Source organism: Somniosus microcephalus, chromosome 16 (assembly GCF_052327205.1).
Source record: "Somniosus microcephalus isolate GS21.2 chromosome 16, FLI_Smic_1.0, whole genome shotgun sequence".
Lineage (NCBI taxonomy): Eukaryota > Metazoa > Chordata > Chondrichthyes > Squaliformes > Somniosidae > Somniosus > Somniosus microcephalus.
In genome coordinates, this window is record NC_141002.1 from 8077218 (window position 1) to 8098834 (window position 21617).

Genomic DNA, 21617 nt, shown 5'->3' on the forward strand with positions numbered 1-21617 from the left:
GAGGTCGGGGAAGTAAGAATGGGAGCAGTTAAATATCGGGCACTAACCTCTGCTGCCTGACATGCTCAGCAGTGACGATCACTTCAAGGGGAACCTTTAACGTCCTTCAAATTGGCCCCTGGGTCTGACTGACCCCCAACATGTCCCGAGTCCAAACCGGACACTGAGCAGGAAGAGTGGCCGCAGGGAGGGGATTGGGGCAGTGACTGAACGAATGGGTCCTTCCAGCGGTGCGAGGACCCTCACTGCGCCCATGCGTACGGGGATATGGTGGGCACACGGGGCAAGGCTGCCCCAAGGTTAGACTCCATCTGTCGGCCACCGACGAACCCCTCAAATGATTGACAGCTGACACCAGAAGACACAGAAGTAAAGTAAAGCAAAATAAATAGAATCTTGCGTCCATCTTCATTTCAGAAATTTCCGGAAACTGCACTAAACAAAGCCCTAGTCCAAAGCGGGGCAGGTGAGGACCCCTGTACCTCTGAGGGACAGAGCCACTGAGATCGACCACTTACTCTCCATCCACTCCTGACGACGCTTGGTGTCAGACGCACTCAGCTCGTACGTTCGATTTGCACTTTTAATGCAGAACAAACATCGCCTCCCCTCCTTATCGAGCAGTGCCTGCAAGAAAGGAACACAGCAGAGAGTAAGAGAGTCAGGAACACGTGAGAGCCGACAGCAGAGAGAAGAGAGCTGACTAGATAGAGCTGACAGCAGGAATTCAGAGAGGCGGGACATCACTAAAAGTCACCTGCAACAGGGAAAAGAGCTAAGGGTCCACAGTGACAGACCTGTACCCACCAGTACTGTACCCCAGTGTTATACAGTGACAGACCTGTACCCACCAGTACTGTACCCCAGTGTTATACAGTGACAGACCTGTACCCACCAGCACTGTACCCCAGTGTTATACAGTGACAGACCTGTACCCACCAGTACTGTACCCCAGTGCTATACAGTGACAGACCTGTACCCACCAGTACTGTACCCCAGTGTTATACAGTGACAGACCTGTACCCACCAGTACTGTACCCCAGTGTTATACAGTGACAGACCTGTACCCACCAGTACTGTACCCCAGTGTTATACAGTGACAGACCTGTACCCACCAGTACTGTACCCGTGTTATACAGTGACAGACCTGTACCCACCAGTACTGTACCCCAGTGTTATACAGTGACAGACCTGTACCCACCAGTACTGTACCCCAGTGTTATACAATGACAGACCTGTACCCACCAGTACTGTACCCGTGTTATACAGTGACAGACCTGTACCCACCAGTACTGTACCCCAGTGTTATACAGTGACAGACCTGTACCCACCAGTACTGTACCCCAGTGTTATACAGTGACAGACCTGTACCCACCAGTACTGTACCCCAGTGTTATACAATGACAGACCTGTACCCACCAGTACTGTACCCGTGTTATACAGTGACAGACCTGTACCCACCAGTACTGTACCCCAGTGTTATGCAGTGACAGACCTGTACCCACCAGTGCTGTACCCCAGTGTTATACAGTGACAGACATGTACCAACCAGTACTGTACCCGTGTTATACAGTGACAGACCTGTACCCACCAGTACTGTACCCCAGTGTTATACAGTGACAGACTTGTACCCACCAGTACTGTACCCCACTGTTATACAGTGACAGACCTGTACCCACCAGTGCTGTACCGTGTTATACAGTGACAGAGCTGTACCCACCAGAACTGTACCCCAGTGTTATACAGCGACAGACCTGTACCCACCAGTGCTGTACCGTGTTATACAGTGACAGACCTGTACCCACCAGTACTGTACCCGTGTTATACAGTGACAGACCTGTACCCACCAGTGCTGTACCCATGTTATACAGTGACAGACCTGTACACACCAGTACTGTACCCGTGTTATACAGTGACAGACCTGTACCCACCAGTACTGTACCCCAGTGTTATACAGTGACAGACCTGTACCCACCAGTATTGTACCCCCGTGTTATACAGTGGGAGACCTGTACCCACCAGTACTGTACCCCAGTGTTTTACAGTGACAGACCTGTACCCACCAGTACTGTACCCCAGTGTTATACAGTGACAGACCTGTACCCACCAGTACTGTACCCGTGTTATACAGTGACAGACCTGTACCCACCAGTACCGTACCCCAGTGTTATAGTGACAGACCTGTACCCACCAGTACTGTACGCCAGTGTTATACAGTGACAGACCTGTACCCACCAGTTCTGTACCCCAGTGTTATACAGCGACAGACCTGTGCACACCAGTACTGTAACCGTGTTATACAGTGACAGACCTGTACCCACCAGTACTGTACCCCAGTGTTATACAGTGACAGACCTGTACCCACCAGTACTGTACCCCAGTGTTATACAGTGACAGACCTGTACCCACCAGTACTGTACCCGTGTTATACAGTGACAGACCTGTACCCACCAGTACTGTACCCGTGTTATACAGTGGCAGACCTGTACCCACCAGTACTGTACCCCAGTGTTAGTGACAGACCTGTACCCACCAGTACTGTACCCCAGTGTTATAGTGACAGACCTGTACCCACCAGCACTGTACCCCAGTTTTATAGTGACAGACCTGTACACACCAGTACTGTACCCGTGTTATACAGTGACAGACCTGTACCCACCAGTACTGTACGCCAGTGTTATACAGTGACAGACCTGTACCCACCAGTACTGTACACGTGTTATACAGTGACCGACCTGTACCCACCAGTACTGTACCCCACTGTTATACAGTGACAGACCTGTACCCACCACTACTGTACCCCAGTGTTATACAGTGATAGATATGTACCCACCAGGATTGTACCCCAGTGTTATACAGAGACAGACCTGTACCCACCAGTACTGTACCCGTGTTATACAGTGACAGACCTGTACCCACCAGTACTGTACCCCAGTGTTATACAGTGACAGACCTGTACCCACCAGTACTGGACCCCAGTGTTATACAGTGACAGACCTGTACCTACCAGTACTGTACACCAGCGTTATACAGTGACAGACCTGTACCCACCAGTACTGTACCCCAGTGTTATACAGTGACAGACCTGTACCCACCAGTACTGTATCCCAGTGTTACAAAGTGACAGACCTGTACCCACCAGTACTGTACACCAGTGATAGTGATAGACCAGTACCCACCAGTACTGTACGCCAGTGATAGTGATAGACATGTACCCAGCAGTACTGTACCCCAGTTTTATACAGTGACAGACCTGTACCGACCAATACTGTACCCCAGTGTTATACAGCGATAGTCCTGTACCCACCAGTACTGTACACCAGTGTTATAAGTGATATACCTGTACCCACCAATACTGTACCCCAGTGTTATACAGTAAGACCTGTACCCACCAGTACTGTACCCGTTGTAATATTTGCATATTGAATTATCATTGGCCTGCTGGCATCTGTAAGGACTACTTGATGCGCTATCAATTACTCATAAAAGACTGAGAGTTAAGAGAGTAACTAAAGGCTTTTATTAACAAAAGAATGAAGGTCTGCCTCAAGTGGTCGACCGGTCCAGAATACAAAGGGGCTGGGGAGCAGTCACCTTTATACTAGGACTTGTGGGAGGAGTCAGCCGAGGCATGTCCAGGCATGTACACAGTGGAATACAAACAGTGGTTTACCACACTACTATTGTTTTGAAGACCCAGGCTAGGGGTCCTAATGCCATGCTTTGCCCACCGGTACTGCTATGAGTAAGATCAGACCTAATGCTTAATAACAGAGTTAAACTGTAATACTCCGTTGTCCTGCAATTTATTATTATTGTACGAAGTGTGCAAAACAAGACATGGTGTCAGAACAGGGATTTGAAATGGACATTGTTGGAGCTCCCTTGCCTCGAATGGATTGGGAATCTTTGAACTTACCTAGAGAATGGTGCAAGTTCAAGCAACACGTGGAGTTGATGTTCTCGGGTCCGCTGAAAAGAAATGGAGAGGAAGAAAGATGCAGCTACCTACTCCTGTGGATCGGAGAAAAAGGGAGAGACATCTTTAACACATGGTCTCTCACCACGGATGAAACAAAGGTACTGAAAAGTTATTTTGATCATTTTGAACCCTATGTGATGCCCAAGGCAAATACGATATTCGCTAGGTACAAGTTTCAGGAGAAAGTACAAGGAGCTAGTGAGTCATTTGAACAGTTCGTGACTGAGTTAAAACTGCTGGTAAAATACTGTAAATATGCAGATAAAGATGAGATGGTCAGAGACCGCATCGTGTTTGGAATACATTCAGCTAAAGTGAGAGACAAACTTTTGAATGTTACATAAGAACATAAGAAGTAGGAGCAGGAGTAGGCCATACGGCCCCTCGGGCCTGCTCCGCCATTCAATAGGATCATGGCTGATCCGAACTTAGACTCACGTCCACTTCCCTGCCCGCTCCCCGTAACCCCTAATTCCCTTATCAGCTAGGAAACTGTCTATCTCCGTTTTAAATTTATTTAATGTCGCAGCTTCCACAGCTCTCTGAGGTAGCAAATTCCATAGATTTACTACCCTCTGAGTGAAGAAGTTTCTCCTCATCTCAGTTTTGAAAGGGCAGCCCCTTATTCTAAGATGATGCTCCCTAGTTCTAGTCTCACCCATCAGTGGAAACATCCTCACCGCATCCACCCGATCAAGCCCCCACAATCTTATATGTTTCGATAAGATCGCCTCTCATTCTTCTGAATTCCAATGAGTAGAGGCCCAACCTACTCAACCTTTCCTCACAAATCAACCCCCTCATCTCCAGAATCAACTGAGTGAACCTTCTCTGAACTGCCTCGAGAGCAAGTATATCTTTTCTTAAATATGGAAACCAAAACTGTACGCAGTATTCCAGGTGTGGCCTCACCAGTACCCTGTATAACTGCAGCAAGACTTCCCTGCTTTTATATGTCCAGGCTAATGCTGGACAAAGCTATGGACATAGCTAGATCGTACGAGATAGCCCAAGCACAGTTGAAAACCATAACCGGTGCCATGAGCAGCTCACGTGAACAGACAGTGCACGCAGTTAATAGACACACACCAAAGAACACCGCCCAGAGAGCGTGTTTCAGAACAGGAAGAACAGAGAGGGTTCTAAAAATGAGCGACAGACATAAAATGCTTCAAAAACTGTGAATATTGTGGAAACAAGATGCATGGGGAAAAGGAGCACTGCCTTGCCAAAGGAAGGCAATGTGCTAAATGTGGTAAACGGAACCACTTTGCTAAAGTTTGCAGGATTGTTTTTGGAAGAGCGTGACAGCCAAATGCCAGATAGAGAGCCAAATGCAGAGGAACTGTTTATTGATTCTGTGTCACAGAAAAAACAGATTTCAGAGACTGAGCAAGCCTTTGCAGATATTGAGATAGGAAAACAGGGCACAGAGCTTAAGTTTAAACTAGACACTGGAGCTCAGGTTAATGTAATTCCTCTGAGTGAGTATCACAGCTTGAAGGATGAGTGTGAGCTACAGCCCACCTCAGGCAGACTGACCAGCTATGGGGGTGAGCAGCTCATTGTAAAAGGCACATGCGCGATGAAATGCAAGTACAAAGAAAGCGACATGATGTTGAACTTTTACATTGTTGACGCTCTAGCACCTCCAGTGCTAGGTCTAAAGGCATGTTTAGACATGGACCTCATCAAGCTAGTGCTATCATTGACAGCACCAGTTGAGAAGCAGTCATGGAGGAGTTTGCTGATGTTTTCAAGGAATCAGACTATTCTCAGGTGAATGCACTATTCACCTTGACCCAGCAGCAAGCCCTGTGGTTTGCCCACCGAGAAGAATACCCCTTGCTCTACATAGTCACCTGAAGGAGGAGCTGCAGAGCATGGAGAATACAGAAATCATCGTCCAGGAAACAGAACCGACAGAGCGGGTCAACGCGTTAGTAGTGGTTGAGAAACCACGTACAGGCAAGCTCAGAGTCTGTCTCGACCCCAGAGATTTGAACAAGGCTATCAAACACCCTCATTACCCTCTACCAACGCTAGATGACATCACACCCAAACTAGTAGGAGCACGTTACTTCAGTGTAATGGACGCACAATCAGGATACTGGACTATCAAGCTCACGGAAGAGTCATCTAAGCTAACAACGTTCAATACACCATTTGGACACTACCGATTTCTGCGTTTACCATTTGGTCTTATCTCAGCTCAGGATGAATTCCAGTGGAAGATCGACGAAACCTATGAAGGCCTCGACGGAGTAGTCGCAATCGTAGATGACATCCTCATCTATGGCAGGAATAGAGAGGAACATGACAGGAACCTCCGTGCGATGCTACAAAGATCACGGGAGAAAGGTATCCAGCTCAACCCCGAGAAAAGCATAATCGGATCCTCCGAGATCAGTTATTTCGGGCATCGTCTCTCAACTGATGGCATTAAGCCGGATCCAGAGAAAATCTCCGCCATCAAGAAGATGGAGCCGCCAAAGAACCGCGCAGAGCTAGAGACAGTACTAGGCATGGTTAACTACTTAGCCAAGTTTGCCCCGAGCCCTTCTGAAATCAACGCACCCATGCGTCAGTTGCTCAAACAATCCAATGAGTTCCTGTGGAACAAACAACATGACACAGCATTTCAGAAAATGAAAGACCTAATCACCAGAGAACCAGAACCAGTTCTTGCCTACTTCGACCCCAACAAAGAGCTCAGACTACAAGTGGACGCGTCAAAGTACGGACTAGGCGCAGTATTACTGCAAGAAGGAAAGCCCATCGGCTACGCTTCCAGATCTCTCACAGACAGTGAAATCAACTATGCTCAAATCGAGAAAGAGCTATATGCAATTCTGTTTGGATGTAAGCGTTTCCACCAGTACGTCTATGGCCAACAAGTCATTGTGGAATCCGACCACAAGCCCCTCGAGTCAATCATGAGGAAACCACTAGCCGCAGCCCCACCAAGGCTACAGAGAATGATCCTTCAGCTACAGAAGTACGACTTCACAATCATTCACCGTCCAGGCAAAGACATCCCTGTCGCAGACACGCTCTCCAGAAAGTCTCTTAGCTACCAGGACAGCAGCCTCAGTGAAGGCATGGATGTGCAGGTGCACATGGTGTACAACAGCTTACCTGTGAGTGACTCAAAACTGAAGGAGATCCGAGCAGGAACTGAGAAAGATGCACAACTCACACTGCTGAGCAAAGTCATACATGAAGGATGGCCTGAGGAAAGGAGGAAATGCTCTCAGAGCATATCTGAATTTTGGAACCACAGAGACGAACTGTCACAAATCAACAGAATCGTCTTTGTCATAAATTGCAACTTCTACAAGAAGTAACTCAGGAAGTACTACTGAACGGCCAGCTGAGGGCGCCGTCCGAGGCGTATAAATACTCGGGCGTGGGCCCAACTTGGCAGAGACAATCTGGAAACAGGAAGCTAGTGACTACTAAGTAGACCTCCATGTTTTGTTACAAGTCGATTAAAGCCTTGCTTTATGTACAACCAAGTGCGTCGTGAGTCTTTATTACGTCAGTCTTCAAAGGGGAGAAAATCATCATTCCTACCAGTCTCAGAGAAGAGATGTTGACAAAAATTCATGCTGGACATATGGGCATGGAAAAATGCAAACAAAGAGCATGTGACATTATGTTTTGGCCAGGAATGTGCAAACACATTGAGGACATTGTCGGAAAATGTTCCATTTGTCTAGAACGCCACCCATCAAATGTCAAAAAGTCCATGATACCTCATCGTATCCCAGACAGGCCCTGGCAGGTCGTGGCAACGGATCTGTTCACATGGAACAACGAGGACTACATAGTGACTGTTGATTACTACAGCAGATTTTTTGAACTGGACAAGCTTCACAGCACCACATCTGCAGCTGTGATCCACAAGCTAAAGGCAGCCTTTGCCAGGCATGGCATGGTAGCGACTTTAGTCTCAGACAATGGCCCCCAATACAAATCAAAAGAGTTCGAGTCGTTTGCCAAGGCATGGGATTTCACACATGTCACATCAAGCCCACATTACCCTCAAAGTAATGGCCTTGCTGAAAAAACTGTCCAGATTGCAAAAACACTCATGGACAAAGCCAAAGCGGACAAAAGAGACCCCTACATCAGTCTCCTTGAGTACCGCAACACTCCGGTTGACAACGTCAAGTCACCAGCACAGCTGTTGATGAGCCGCAGACTTCGCTCAATCTTTCAAGCACCAACCAGCAGCTGCAGCCAGAGGTCGTCAGCTGCAAGCAAGTGCATGCAAATCGTGTACAGAGACAGCAACACCAAAAGAGATACTATGACAGGTCAGCTAGACTACTGCCGCCACTGCACAATGGAGAATCCACAGAATCCAGGAGCATGACTACTGGAAGCCAGCAGTCGTCATCCAGCCAGCTGACACTGAGCGATCGTATCACGTCCGCACCCCAGAAGGACAGGTGTACCGCCGCAATCGCAGGCACCTCCTGAACACCAAGGAACAACACCATCATTCTGACGAGAGGATCAGTTTAACAGAGTGTGATGAACAGAGCAATACACAAAACACATCATACTTACCTGAACCTAAACCTGAACCTGAATTGTTGACCGATTCAGGAGCATGCTCAGTTTCATACCACACAAGGTCGGGACGAGAGGTCAAGCCTAAAGTTATCCTTGACTTGTGAACTGTCAAAGGGTGTAGGCGGATCGCTGTCCTAAAAAAACTGTACATCGTTATTGAAACGTTGAGATGTTTTCAGTGCTAGTTAAATGTTGAGTTTACTTATATGTTTATGCTTCCGAGAACATGATGTAGAAGAAAGGTTTAAAAGTAATGCATAACATTTTTCTTTTAAAAGAAAGGGGATGTAACATTTGCATATTGAATTATGATTGGCCCGCAGGCATCTGTAAGGAATAACTATTATATTCACATGTGATCACATGCTGAGTAGTCATTGGCCTGCAGGCATCTGTCAGGACTACTATTGTTTTGAAGAGCCAGGCTAATGCCATGCTTTGCCCACCGGTACTGCTATGAGTAAGATCAGACCTAATGCTTAATAAAAGAGTTAAACTGTAATACTCCGTTGTCCTGCAATTTATTATTATTGTACAAAGTGTGCAAAACAAGACACCTATGTTGTACAGTGATAGACCTGTACCCACCAGTACTGTATGCCAGTGTTATACAGTGAGACCTGTACCCACCAGCACTGTACCCCTGTGTTACACAGAGATAGACCTGTAACCAGCAGTACTGTACCCGTGTTATACAGTGACAGACCTGTACCCACCAATACTGTACCCCAGTGTTATACAGTTACAGACCTGGACTCACCAGTACTGTACCTGTGTTTTACAGTGACAGAACTGTACCCACCAGTACTGTAACCCAGTGTTATACAGTGATAGACCTGTCCCGACCAGCACTGTACGCCAGTGTTATACAGTGAGACCTGTACCTACCAGTACTGTACCAGTGTTATACAGTGACAGACCTGTACCCACCAGTACTGTGCCCCAGCGTTATACAGTGAGACCTGTACCTACCAGTACTGTGCCAGTGTTATACAGTGACAGACCTGTACCCACCAGTATTGTACCCCAGTGTTATACAGAGACCTGTACCCACCAGTACTGTACCCGTGTTACACAGTGACAGACCTGTACCCACCAGTACAGTACCCCAGTGTTTTACAGTGACAGACCTGTACCCACCAATACTGTACCCCAGTGTTATACAGTGACAGGCCTGTACCCACCAGTACTGTACCCCAGTGTTATACAGTGACAGACCTGTACCCACCAGTACTTTACCCCAGTGTTATATAGTGGGAGACCTGTACCCACCAGTACAGTACCCCAGTGTTATACAGTGACAGACCTGTACCCACCAGTACAGTACCCGTGTTATACAGTGACAGACCTGTACCCACCAGTACTGTTACCCCAGTGTTATAGTGACAGACCTGTACCCACCAGTACTGTACCCCAGTGTTATACAGTGACAGACCTGTACCCACCTGTTCTGGACATTTTTACATGCAGATAGCACCCTCTGGTGGTGGTTATTGTGTTAGCAGTGTGTTTGTATGAAACAGAGGTCATTTGACCTTTGTTACTTTCTTCCTGTGTGAGGTCATTTGACCTTTGTTCTTTTCTTCCTGTGAGAGGTCATTTGACCTTCATACCTTTCTTCCTGTGTGACTCCTGAAGTAGAATCCCAGGAAGTAGAATTCCAGGAAGAACCTGGCAGTAATGTAGGATTCCATGAGGGTTTCACAATCCAATGTAATCTGATTTCATATGTTAGGCCAAGTGCAATATCTGTGAGTATCTTTGTTTGTTAGCATAATAGCAACGTTGTCAGAGTAGTATTTTGATAACACTATGTTTATAAAAGGTTAATATTTGATAGTTACAGAAGTGAGTCCAAATGTTAGTTAGATATACAATTAATCTATTCTACTGTTGTAAATATGTTATATCTTATGTAATATCGAATGTATAGTACTCAGTTTATGTACAAAACATACTTTATCTTTGTTTACAGTTTCACAAAAATTTGTTCAAGTAAAGGCTTCAAACAGCAAACGGCTTCACGAAGAATTATTTTGAATAAGTGTTTAACTTGCTGGATAACTAGATAGGAGCACGTCTAGCGCGGCCAGTACAGTGAAAAGATAGCAATACAGCTAGCTGTGAAGAGCAGAGCAGGAGGAACCCAGAGTAAGCCTTAACCTCGTAGAGCACATCTACCTCACATCAACATGTCAGAAGATGATAATGAAAATGCTTTGCAGCGAGGAGAAGACCTTAAATAGGCAGACGAAACTGTAGAAGGTGACAATCGGTCTATAAGCTCTGGTTACGTCAGATCGCAAGCTGGTTCACGGTCATCAGGTGGTTCTAGAATAAGCGTGACTATCGCCAGAGCACGGGCTAAGCTAGTGGCAGCTCAAGCCAGAGCTGCGCATGCGAACAGTGAAATAGAAATAAAAGTAAGACAGGCCCGTCTCCGAGCTGAACCCCAAGCTGAACAGGCCCGACTCCAAGCAGAACAGGCCCGATTCCAAGCAGAACAGGCCCGACTCCAAGCAGAACAGGCCCGACTCCAAGCAGAACAGGCCCGATTCCAAGCAGAACAGGCCCGACTCCAAGCAGAACAGGCCCGACTCCAAGCTGAATTCCAAGTGGAACAGGCCCATCACCAAGTGGAACGCCAGGATGAACAGGCCCGTCTCCAAGCCACATTAGACGCTCTGCAGCAACAAAAAGAGATAGATGCTGCATTAGCCGAGACACAAGTATTCGAGGCAATTTTGGAGGGAGCTGATCCCGAGACAGCTTACAAACCTTTAATTCCCGTTATGTGGCAGAGTCCACGACAGCGCACCATAGATTACGTGAGCGACCATGCCGACATACAGTTTACAGGAGAAAGGGATGAAGGCCCGCACATCTCTACAGACGCAAGCACTCCGTATAACATGCCACAAGTTGCCAATCAAGGTCAAAGCAGACGACGTGCCTCAAGCCGCAGTCTCCTCCAGCAGAACGGAAGACACGGTGCAAAGGAATAGGACGCCGAATAGAGAAAGTCAGAGGCAAATCCCCTCTCGGTCCCTTGAGACCCCCAACAGAGCCCCTAGCCAAGGCAACCCTGGCACAGGTCCCAGCACCTACGACCTTGCCAAATACCTTGCACGCACCCAGCTGGTGACTTCGGGGTTAATTAAGTCTGATGACAGGCCGGAGAATTATCGGGCTTGGAAGTCCTGCTTCCACGATGCCATATCGAGCTTAGACCTGTCGGCAGGAGAAGAGCTCGGCCTCCTTATCAAATGGCTCGGCCCAGAGTCCGCCGGACAGGCCTGCAGGGTAAAAGCGGCCAATGTGGGGCAGCTGCCAGAGGGGTTGAAGAAGGCTTGGGTGAGGCTGGAAGAAAGCTACGGCTCGCCCGAAGCCATTGAAAGGGCTCTCTTTGACAGGTTGGAGAACTTTCCGAGGTTGACGAGTAAGGAACCCCAGAAGCTCCGCGACCTTGGAGATCTGCTGTCGGAACTCGAAGCCGCAAAGCAGGACGGCTACCTACCCGGTCTATCGTACTTAGACACTTCCAGAGGGGTAAGTCCCATCATTGAGAAGCTTCCATTTAACCTGCAGGAGAAGTGGATAACGTTTGGATCAAAGTTCAAGCTAAAGCACAACGTGGTGTTCCCACCATTCTCTGCGTTCGTTAAATTCATTCGTAAAGGAGCCAAAGCCAGGAATGACCCCAGCTTCAACTTCTTCTCCTCCCACCCAGCACTTGCCAGAAGAGACGAGTTCGACAGACATGGAAGGACACCAATATCTGTCCACAAAATGCAAGTGCCCTCAACTGAGCACACAAAGATTCAGAAGAAACCTGAGGATATGAGCAAACAATGCCCTATCCACAACAAGCCCCATCCATTAAAGACGTGCAGAGGCTTCAGGGAGATGTCCCTGGAAGATCGGAAACAATATCTTAAAGAGAACTCTATATGTTTCAAGTGCTGCTCTTCCACGAGCCATCTCGCCAAGAACTTCAAGGTAGATGCAGTGCAGTACTGGTGGGTACAGGTCTATCACTGTTTAACAGTGAGGTACAGTACTGGTGGGTACAGGTCTCACTGTATAACACTGGCGTACAGTACTGGTGGGTACAGGTCAGGCACTGTAACACTGGAGTACAGTACTGGTGGGTACAGGTCTCACTGTATAACACGGGTTCAGTGACAGACCTGTACCCACCAGCACTGTACCCGTGTTATACAGTGACAGACCTGTGCCCACCAGTACTGTACCCCAGAGTTATACAGCAACAGACCTGTATCCACCAGTACTGTACCCCAGTGTTTTACAGTGACAGACCTGTATCCACCAGTACTGTACCACAGTGTTTTACAGTGACAGACCTGTAACCACCAGCACTCTACCCCAGTTATACAGCGACAGACCTGTACACACCAGTACTGTACCCAGTGTTATACATTGATAGACCTGTACCCACCAGTACCGTACCCCCGTGTTATACAGTGGGAGACCTGTACCCACCAGTACTGTACCCCAGTGTTATACAGTGACAGACTTGTACCCACCAGTACTGTACCCCAGTGTTATACAGTGACAGACCTGTATCCACCAGTACTGTACCACAGTGTTTTACAGTGACAGACCTGTAACCACCAGCACTCTACCCCAGTTATACAGCGACAGACCTGTACACACCAGTACTGTACCCAGTGTTATACATTGATAGACCTGTACCCACCAGTACCGTACCCCCGTGTTATACAGTGGGAGACCTGTACCCACCAGTACTGTACCCCAGTGTTATACAGTGACAGACTTGTACCCACCAGTACTGTACCCCAGTGTTATACAGTGACAGACCTGTATCCACCAGTACTGTACCCCAGTGTTTTACAGTGACAGACCTGTAACCACCAGCACTCTACCCCAGTTATACAGCGACAGACCTGTACACACCAGTACTGTACCCAGTGTTATACATTGATAGGCCTGTACCCACCAGTACTGTACCCCAGTGTTATACAGTGGGAGACCTGTACCTACCAGTACTGCACCCCAGTGTTATACAGTGACAGACCTGTACCTACCAGTACTGTACCCCAGTGTTATACAGTGACAGACCTGTACCCACCAGTACTCTACCCCAGTGTTGCACAGTGACAGACTTGTACCCATTGTACTGCACCCCAGTGTTATACGGCGACAGACCTGTACCCACCACTACAGTAGCCCAGTGTTTTACAGTGACAGACCTGTAACCACCAGTATTGTACCCCAGTGTTATACAGTGGGACACATGTACCCACCAGTACTGTACCCCAGTGTTATACAGTGACAGACCTGAACCTATCAGTACTGTACCCCATAGTTATGCAGCGACAGACCTGTACTCACCAGTACTGTACCCATGTTATACAGTGGGAAAACTGTACCCAAAAGTACTGTACCTGTTAAGTATGTGTATTGTATTGAACAATTAACACAAAGACTTAAACGTATAACTCAAACAGGTCTTTACTGGTTGGAGGTAGGGACTACACGTAGGTCTTTACTTCATGCCCACAGGCGGGAACTGAGGGGAGATCAGTACCCACAGTACTATTTATACCCCTATGGCCAGGAGTGGTACTGCGTATCACTACGCCCTACAAGTAGTGCAGTCCTGTCCATAGGTTTAAAGTAGCACACATATTACATACACAACATTCCTCCCTTCTTAGCTTTACAGTCATCTCCCCATTTAACATAACGTAATAACATATATACATATATAACTTCAGGTTTACATAACAGAATAACATAGATACATAGATAACTTCATGTCAAAACAGATCACAGATTCAGTCTCTGCGGAAAACAGTTCACAGATTCAATCTCTGTGGTGTAGTCGGTTCACGTTGCTGGAGTGACTCATTCAATAGTCCTTCCATGGATTTAACAGCTTGAACTTCCGAACTGATTTGGCTCCGTTCGGAGGGACCACGTGTGTGATCTGGTAGGGGTGATAATGGTTCAGATGGTTATCATCTTCTGCTTCGACTTTTCCTTTTCTGCTTCTTAGAGACTCTCTGGGCTCCCCTGTCAGCTGCCAGCTGTAGCGCCACCATCTCCCTATGTTCCTTAGACTTTAAGTGATTCATCCTGATTTCTGCACTTTGGGAGTTTTCATCACAAGCTGGGCAGACCAGGTCACTATAATATTCAGTGTCACTCAATAGGTCATGGTAATATTCGGTGTCGTCCTGATCTAGGCCAGCGAGAGGGTCTTCTATTTCCTCCATACCCAGCTGGGCGTTAGCCAGCTTTTGTTCCAAGTCCAGACATCTTTCCTGAAGAGACTTCTTCATGCGTACCTCTTCATCCAGCTTTTTCTGGGCTTTCAGCAAGTCGTTTACTAATGACCTCATTTGAGATTTTACTACTTCAACTTCTTTTGGAGATTGATTGATCGGACTATTCAATCCCTCTACCGGAGCAGCTGTTTCAGCGGTCTGTTGTTCTACGTTGACGTGAGGAAGCGTACTTTTGGCATCCAAGGGCTGCTCTGTTGCAGTCATCTCAGTCTGTGTTGCCACCTCGGCTCTTCCAATAACCTTTGAGAGCTCCGAACCCCTTTCGTTTGAATATTGAAGTTCGTGTTCAAGTTTTTCCCATTTCAGAGTCCTGTCCTTCAGCATATGCAGGAGTTGGCTGACCGTTAACTCCTCTGACATCAGACGTTTTGTGTGCTCCTGCTCCATTTGCTCCAGCAGCTGCTTCTGTTGTCTTTCCAGATGTTCCCACTCTATATCAAAGAACTCTTTCGTCGCATTCATCTCTTGCTCAAAACGGCGAATCATTTGTTCTAATTGCTGTTGCAGTTTGAAATGGAGTTGAGTTCGAGCCCGGTGTCCCTCAGAAATGTGCATGTCAGTAGACTGGACAGACTCAGAATTCTCTATCTCAGTGGAATTCTGTGCTGAAACTTTGTCTTTTGCACACGGGTTGGTCTTACCATCATCAGTTCCAGAGTCTGGGTTGATTATGTTCACCGAGTTCTCACTCGTTATTGTTTGTAGGAAATGCCAGTCGATATTCATTTTCCTAATCCACTCCCGTCCTAGTAGTGGAGGACCTCCTTCAGATAGCACATATAAGTCCATTATTTGACTTTCTTCGCCCTTGTGGACCACTGTGACCTCAATTTTCCCGATGGGGTACACTCTTTGCCCCGTGTATGTTTTCAATATGAGCTCCGTATCTTGTAGGGGAATATGTTGGAATAACCTTCCATAATCTTTCTTATTTATGACCGTCAATGCCGATCCAGTGTCCAATTCCAGTTTTACTTGGACTCCTTCTATCTGAAGAGTGACCCAAATTGTCTGGAGGTCTGCACCCTTACCAACGTTGAGTACCCTTAAGCTAGCCAGTTCAATACTGCATAAGCCAGCCAGTTCCTTACTGCTAGCGTCTGAATCGGACTCCTGTTCGGCCACCTTGTGTACTTTTGCGTATTTTCCTTGCGGTGACTTCTTGTTGCTGGTCTTCTTCCCTGACCTGCATACTCTAGCTATGTGTCCAAGCCTACCACAAGTTCTACATTCTTGGTTTTTAAACCAACACTGGTTCTGATCATGCGTTGTCTTTCCACAACGATAACATTTGCCAGAACTCACACCCAATTTGTGTGCACTGAGCTCCGGTGACCGTAGCTGCATTACTGCCGTGCCTCTCGCTGCGGCTTCGTGTGCTGCTGCCATAGTGACCGCCTTCTCAAGCGTCAGCTCATTCTCCTCGAGCAGTCGCTTTTGTGTATCCTGTTTAAATAAACCACACACAAATTTGTCTCGTAGTGCATCTGTCAGTCCCGTTCCAAACTGGCAATATTTCGCTAATTTACGCAATTCCAGCAAATATTCAGCATTGCTTTCATGCTGTAGCTGCCTTCTGTCGTAAAATTTAAATCGTTCCGCTAGCATCAGCGGCGTGGGGTTTAGATGATCTTTCAGGACAGTAACAATCTCATCGAACGTCTTATCCGCCGGTTCATCTGGTGATAACAGGTGTTTCAATTGCCCGTATGTCTTCGCACCCATTAAATTTAATAACATTAGAGCTTTATCTTGGTCACGAATTTTATTGGCCTTACAATAATTTTTTACTCTTTCAACATATATGGCCCAATCTTCGAGGTCACTATCAAAGGTGCTAATATTCCCGTGTTTAGGCATTGTAGATTTGCAATTTCTCAGCTTTTATTTTCTTTACTTGTTATCAAAGATGGCGGCTTCCCGCTCTTGCCGTCGTCCTCCGCCCACAAAATGGCGGTTTTCCCGCGCTTGGCGGTCTTCACCCGTCCCCGCCGTCTCCCTTCAGCCCCGAGTGCGGCCCTTATCTCCGCCGCGATCGATGGCCCGCGCTTTTCACCGCGGCTCTCGCGCCTTCAGTGTCTGCCGACGCTGCGCCTTTCAGCCCGAGTGCGGCCCTTATCAGGGATTGCGATCGATGGCCCTTATCTCCCGATCGCGATCGCCCTTGTACCTCCGACTTCCCCCAGCCCTGTCTTTGCAGCCAACGCTGCTCAGCTTACCCACCACCGAGGTTGAAAAAGAAGCTGCAGGGTGTCTTCTGTCCTCCAGTTTTCAGTCGCTGATGGAGGCTTCAGGGTCCTAATGCCTGTCGCTTCCAGTGGGGTGGTGCGGTTTGAAACCTCTCTTCAACGTCCTGTCTGTGGACGAAGCCGCCGTGGAATAACTGCCGCAGGGTAAGAATCTGACTCGTCGCCAGTGTTAGGTATGTGTATTGTATTGAACAATTAACACAAAGACTTAAACGTATAACTCAAACAGGTCTTTACTGGTTGGAGGTAGGGACTACACGTAGGTCTTTACTTCATGCCCACAGGCGGGAACTGAGGGGAGATCAGTACCCACAGTACTATTTATACCCCTATGGCCAGGAGTGGTACTGCGTATCACTACGCCCTACAAGTAGTGCAGTCCTGTCCATAGGTTTAAAGTAGCACACATATTACATACACAACAGTACCCCAGTGTTATAGTGACAGAGCTGTACCCACCAGTACTGTACCCGTGTTGTACAGTGACAGACCTGTGCCCACCAGTACTGTACCCATGTTATACAGTGACAGACCTGTACCCACCAGTACTGTACCCCAGTGTTATACTGTGACAGACCTGTACCCACCAGTACTGTACCCCAGTGTTATACAGTGACAGACCTGTATCCAACAGTACTGTACCCCAGTGTTATGCAGTGACAGACCTGTGCCTACCAGTACTGCACCCGTGTTATTCAGCGACAGACCTGTACCCACCAACACTGTACCCGTGTTATACAGTGACAGACCTGTACCCACCAGTACTGTACCCGTGTTATACAGTGACAGACCTGTACCCAGCAGTACAGTACCCCAGTGTTGTACAGTGACAGACCTGTAACCACCTGTACTGTACCAATGTTATAGTGACAGAGCTGTACCCATCAGTACTGTACCCCAGTGTTATACAGTGACAGACCTGTACCCACCAGTACTGTACCCCAGTGTTATAGAGTGACAGACCTGTACCCACCAGTACTGTACCCCAGTGTTTTACAGTGACAGACCTGTAACCGCCAGTACTCTACCCCAGAGTTATACAGCGACAGACCTGTACACACCAGTACTGTACCCAGTGTTATACATTGATAGACCTGTACCCACCGGTACTGTACCCCAGTGTTATACAGTGGGAGACTGTGATGAAATAACTGTGTTCTGCTATTTGTACTTGTACTGTAATGTCTGGAATGTTCCACCGGGGGGGAACCACTAACGCTCCTCCCTGGCCCCGCCCCTCTTCTGGTATGTTCTACCAAGGGCTCAGTCAATGAGGTACTCTGTTAACTCTGCCATGATTCTTATTTAATAAAAGGCTTCTGTCTTAAGCTTTAATTTCACGGATTCGGGCAGTTATTTGGCACATCAATTTTATTAAATAACAACTTTTGGAAGATGGATCGATTTTTGAAACCAGAGCGTCTGGATATCGATCCCCATTCGGCAGATGCGTCGAAGAAATTTACGCATTGGCTCCGATGTTTTGAACACTTCATCGCATCATCGACCGATCCGACGGTTAACAAGTTGGGTCTTCTAACCAACTTGGTAAGTCATCAAATTTACTCTATAATTGAAGATATTACTACATATGAAGAGGCCCTCGCAGCTCTTAAAGCCCAGTACCTTAAGTCGGTTAACGAAGTATATGCCAGGTATCTCCTGTCTACTCACAGGCAATTACCTGAGGAATCTCTGGACGATTTCCTGCAGGACCTTAAGGCTTTGGCTAAGGGTTGCAACTACAAGGCTGTCTCTGCCATAGTGTATCAGGAAGAAGCCATCCGCGATTCTTTCATATCTGGCCTCCGATCTAATTATATTAGACAGAGACTCCTCGAGAACGACTCGTTAGTTTTAAAAACGGTTGTCGCTGCTGCTCGATCGTTAGATGTAGCCCAGAAGAATTCAGAAGTGTATGCATCAGCCCATGCATCTCTCTCAGCCTCGTGTGTTCCGAGTATGGAGGCATCCATAACACCAATGGAGCCCCCACTTAATCCTATTGTTGCGGCTGTGCCCCATGGGTCTAAGTGTTATTTTTGTGGCTAATGTAAACACCCCAGGCAAAGTTGCCCAGCCAGAGAGGCTACCTGTTTTAAATGTAAGAAACGGGGTCATTTTAGTAAAGTGTGTAAGGGTAATCCTGTACCTGATGTCTTCTCTGCTGCCGCCTATCGTTTTACTCTAGCCTCGGCTACGGTTGACCAGACCATACCGTGTTCCTTGTCAAAATCTATGATGGACATTAAGATTAATGGTCGTCCTACTGGGTGTTTGATAGACTGTGGCAGTACTGAAAGTTTTATACACCCCAACCTTGTTAACTCCTGTTCATTGAAGGTGTATCCTACTCGAAGTGAAATTGTGATGGCGTCCAAATCCCTTACTTCGGAGGTAACTGGATATTGTAAAGTCACATTGACCGTTAAGGATACGGAGTATAAGGACTTTAAACTCCTCATATTACCTCAGTTGTGTGTGAACTTAATATTAGGCTTGGACTTCCAGTGTCAGCATGAGAGCGTTACCCTTAAGTATGGTGGATCTCAGCCTCCGTTCACAGTCTGCGGCCTTTCTACTTTAAACGTAAGTCCGCCTTCTTTGTTTGCGAACCTTGCTCCTAATTGTAGACCTATAGCGACTAAGAGTCGACGGTATAGTTCAGAAGATAAAACATTTATAAAAGAGGAAGTGGAAAGGCTTCAACGGGAGGGAATCATCGAACACAGTGGTAGCCCATGGCGTGCCCAGGTGGTGGTGGTTAAAACTAATGAGAAGAAAAGACTTGTGGTCGATTATAGCCAGACTATAAACTTGTATACCCGATTAGACGCCTATCCTTTGCCTCGTATTTCTGAGATGGTGAACCAGATAGCTCAGTACCGCGTGTTCTCCACCATTGATTTAAAGTCTGCCTACCATCAACTCCCCATCAAAATAGAAGACCGACCTTATACGGCCTTTGAAGCTAATGGGCGCCTGTTCCAATTCCTTCGGGTGCCCTTTGGAGTGACGAATGGGGTATCCGTCTTCCAACGGGAGATGGATCGTATGGTGGATGAATACGCGTTGGAAGCAACATTCCCGTACCTGGACAATGTTACCATCTGTGGGCATGACCAACGGGAGCATGATTAAAATCTCGCAAAGTTCCTAGAGACTGCAAAGAGGTTAAACCTGACCTACAACGAAAACAAGTGTACCTTCAATACTACACGTTTGTGTATTCTTGGTTGCGTTGTGGAGAATGGGGTAATCGGGACAGACCCTGAAAGATTACACCCACTTAAGGAATTACCTTTACCTCACACTGTAAAAGCTTTAAGGTGTCTGGGATTCTTCTCGTACTATGCCCAGTGGGTGGCTAGCTACTCAGATAAAGTCCGACCTCTTATTAAGTCGACGTCTTTTCCGCTATCGGCGGAAGCTCAGGAGGCTTTCCTTAATATCAAACGGGACATTGAGAAGGCAGTGGTATGTGCTGTGGATGAGAAGATCCCATTTCAAGTGGAAAGTGATGCATCTGATTTTGCGTTGGCAGCAACTCTTAACCAAGCTGGTAGACCAGTAGCTTTCTTCTCTCGTACATTGCAAGGACCAGAAGTTCGACATTCTTCAGTGGAAAAGGAGGCACAGGCAATTATTGAAGCAGTCAGGTATTGGAGACATTATCTCGCTGGCCAACGTTTTACGCTCATTACTGACCAGCGATCTGTGGCCTTTATGTTCAACATAATGCAGATCAAAAATGATAAGATTTTAAGATGGCGAATAGAACTGTCAACACATGACTATGATATTCAGTACAGGCCTGGAGTATTTAATGAGCCATCGGATGCTTTGTCACGAGGAGTATGTGCTAGTCTAGGTACAGATAAGCTTCAAAGTCTCCACGACGCACTCTGCCACCCTGGTGTTACCAGAATGAACCACTTCATTAAGTCCCACAATCTACCCTACTCTATTGAGGAGGTCCGGACAATGACCAGAACCTGTCATGTTTGTGCTGAGTGCAAACCCCGCTTCTATAAGCCGTCCGAGCCAGCTCATCTTATTAAAGCAACTCAACCATTTGAGCGTTTGAGTCTCGATTTTAAAGGTCCCCTTCCATCGAGCGACCGTAATGTCTATTTTCTTAATATTATAGACGAGTACTCTTGGTTTCCTTTTTGTTATCCCCTGTCCGGATGTGACTAGTGCTGTTGTAATTAAATGCCTCTGCCAACTGTTTTCCTTGTTCGGCATGCCTAACTATATATACATAGTGATAGGGGTTCTTCCTTTATGAGCGAAGAATTACGACAGTTTTTGCTATCGAAGGGGATTGCAACAAGTAGAACGACCAGCTATAACCCTCGTGGTAATGGGCAGGTCGAGAAAGAAAATGCGACAGTGTGGAAGGCTATCGTACTGTCTCTGAAGTCACGAGGCCTGCCGACCTCTCGCTGGCAGGATGTCCTGCCA

The 21617-nt window shown here is 47.1% G+C and overlaps 1 protein-coding gene across 3 annotated transcripts in view; it reads right to left on the reverse strand.

Moving 5' to 3' along the window:
* LOC147105969 (differentially expressed in FDCP 6 homolog) overlaps positions 1–21617 on the reverse strand; it is a 185146-nt gene that overhangs the window by 39079 nt on the left and 124450 nt on the right. For all 3 annotated transcript variants that reach the window (XM_086008579.1, XM_086008580.1, XM_086008578.1), the window contains one exon: positions 519–627. In XM_086008579.1, coding sequence (XP_085864705.1) covers positions 519–627 — 109 coding nt within the window. The remainder of the gene's footprint in view (positions 1–518; positions 628–21617) is intronic.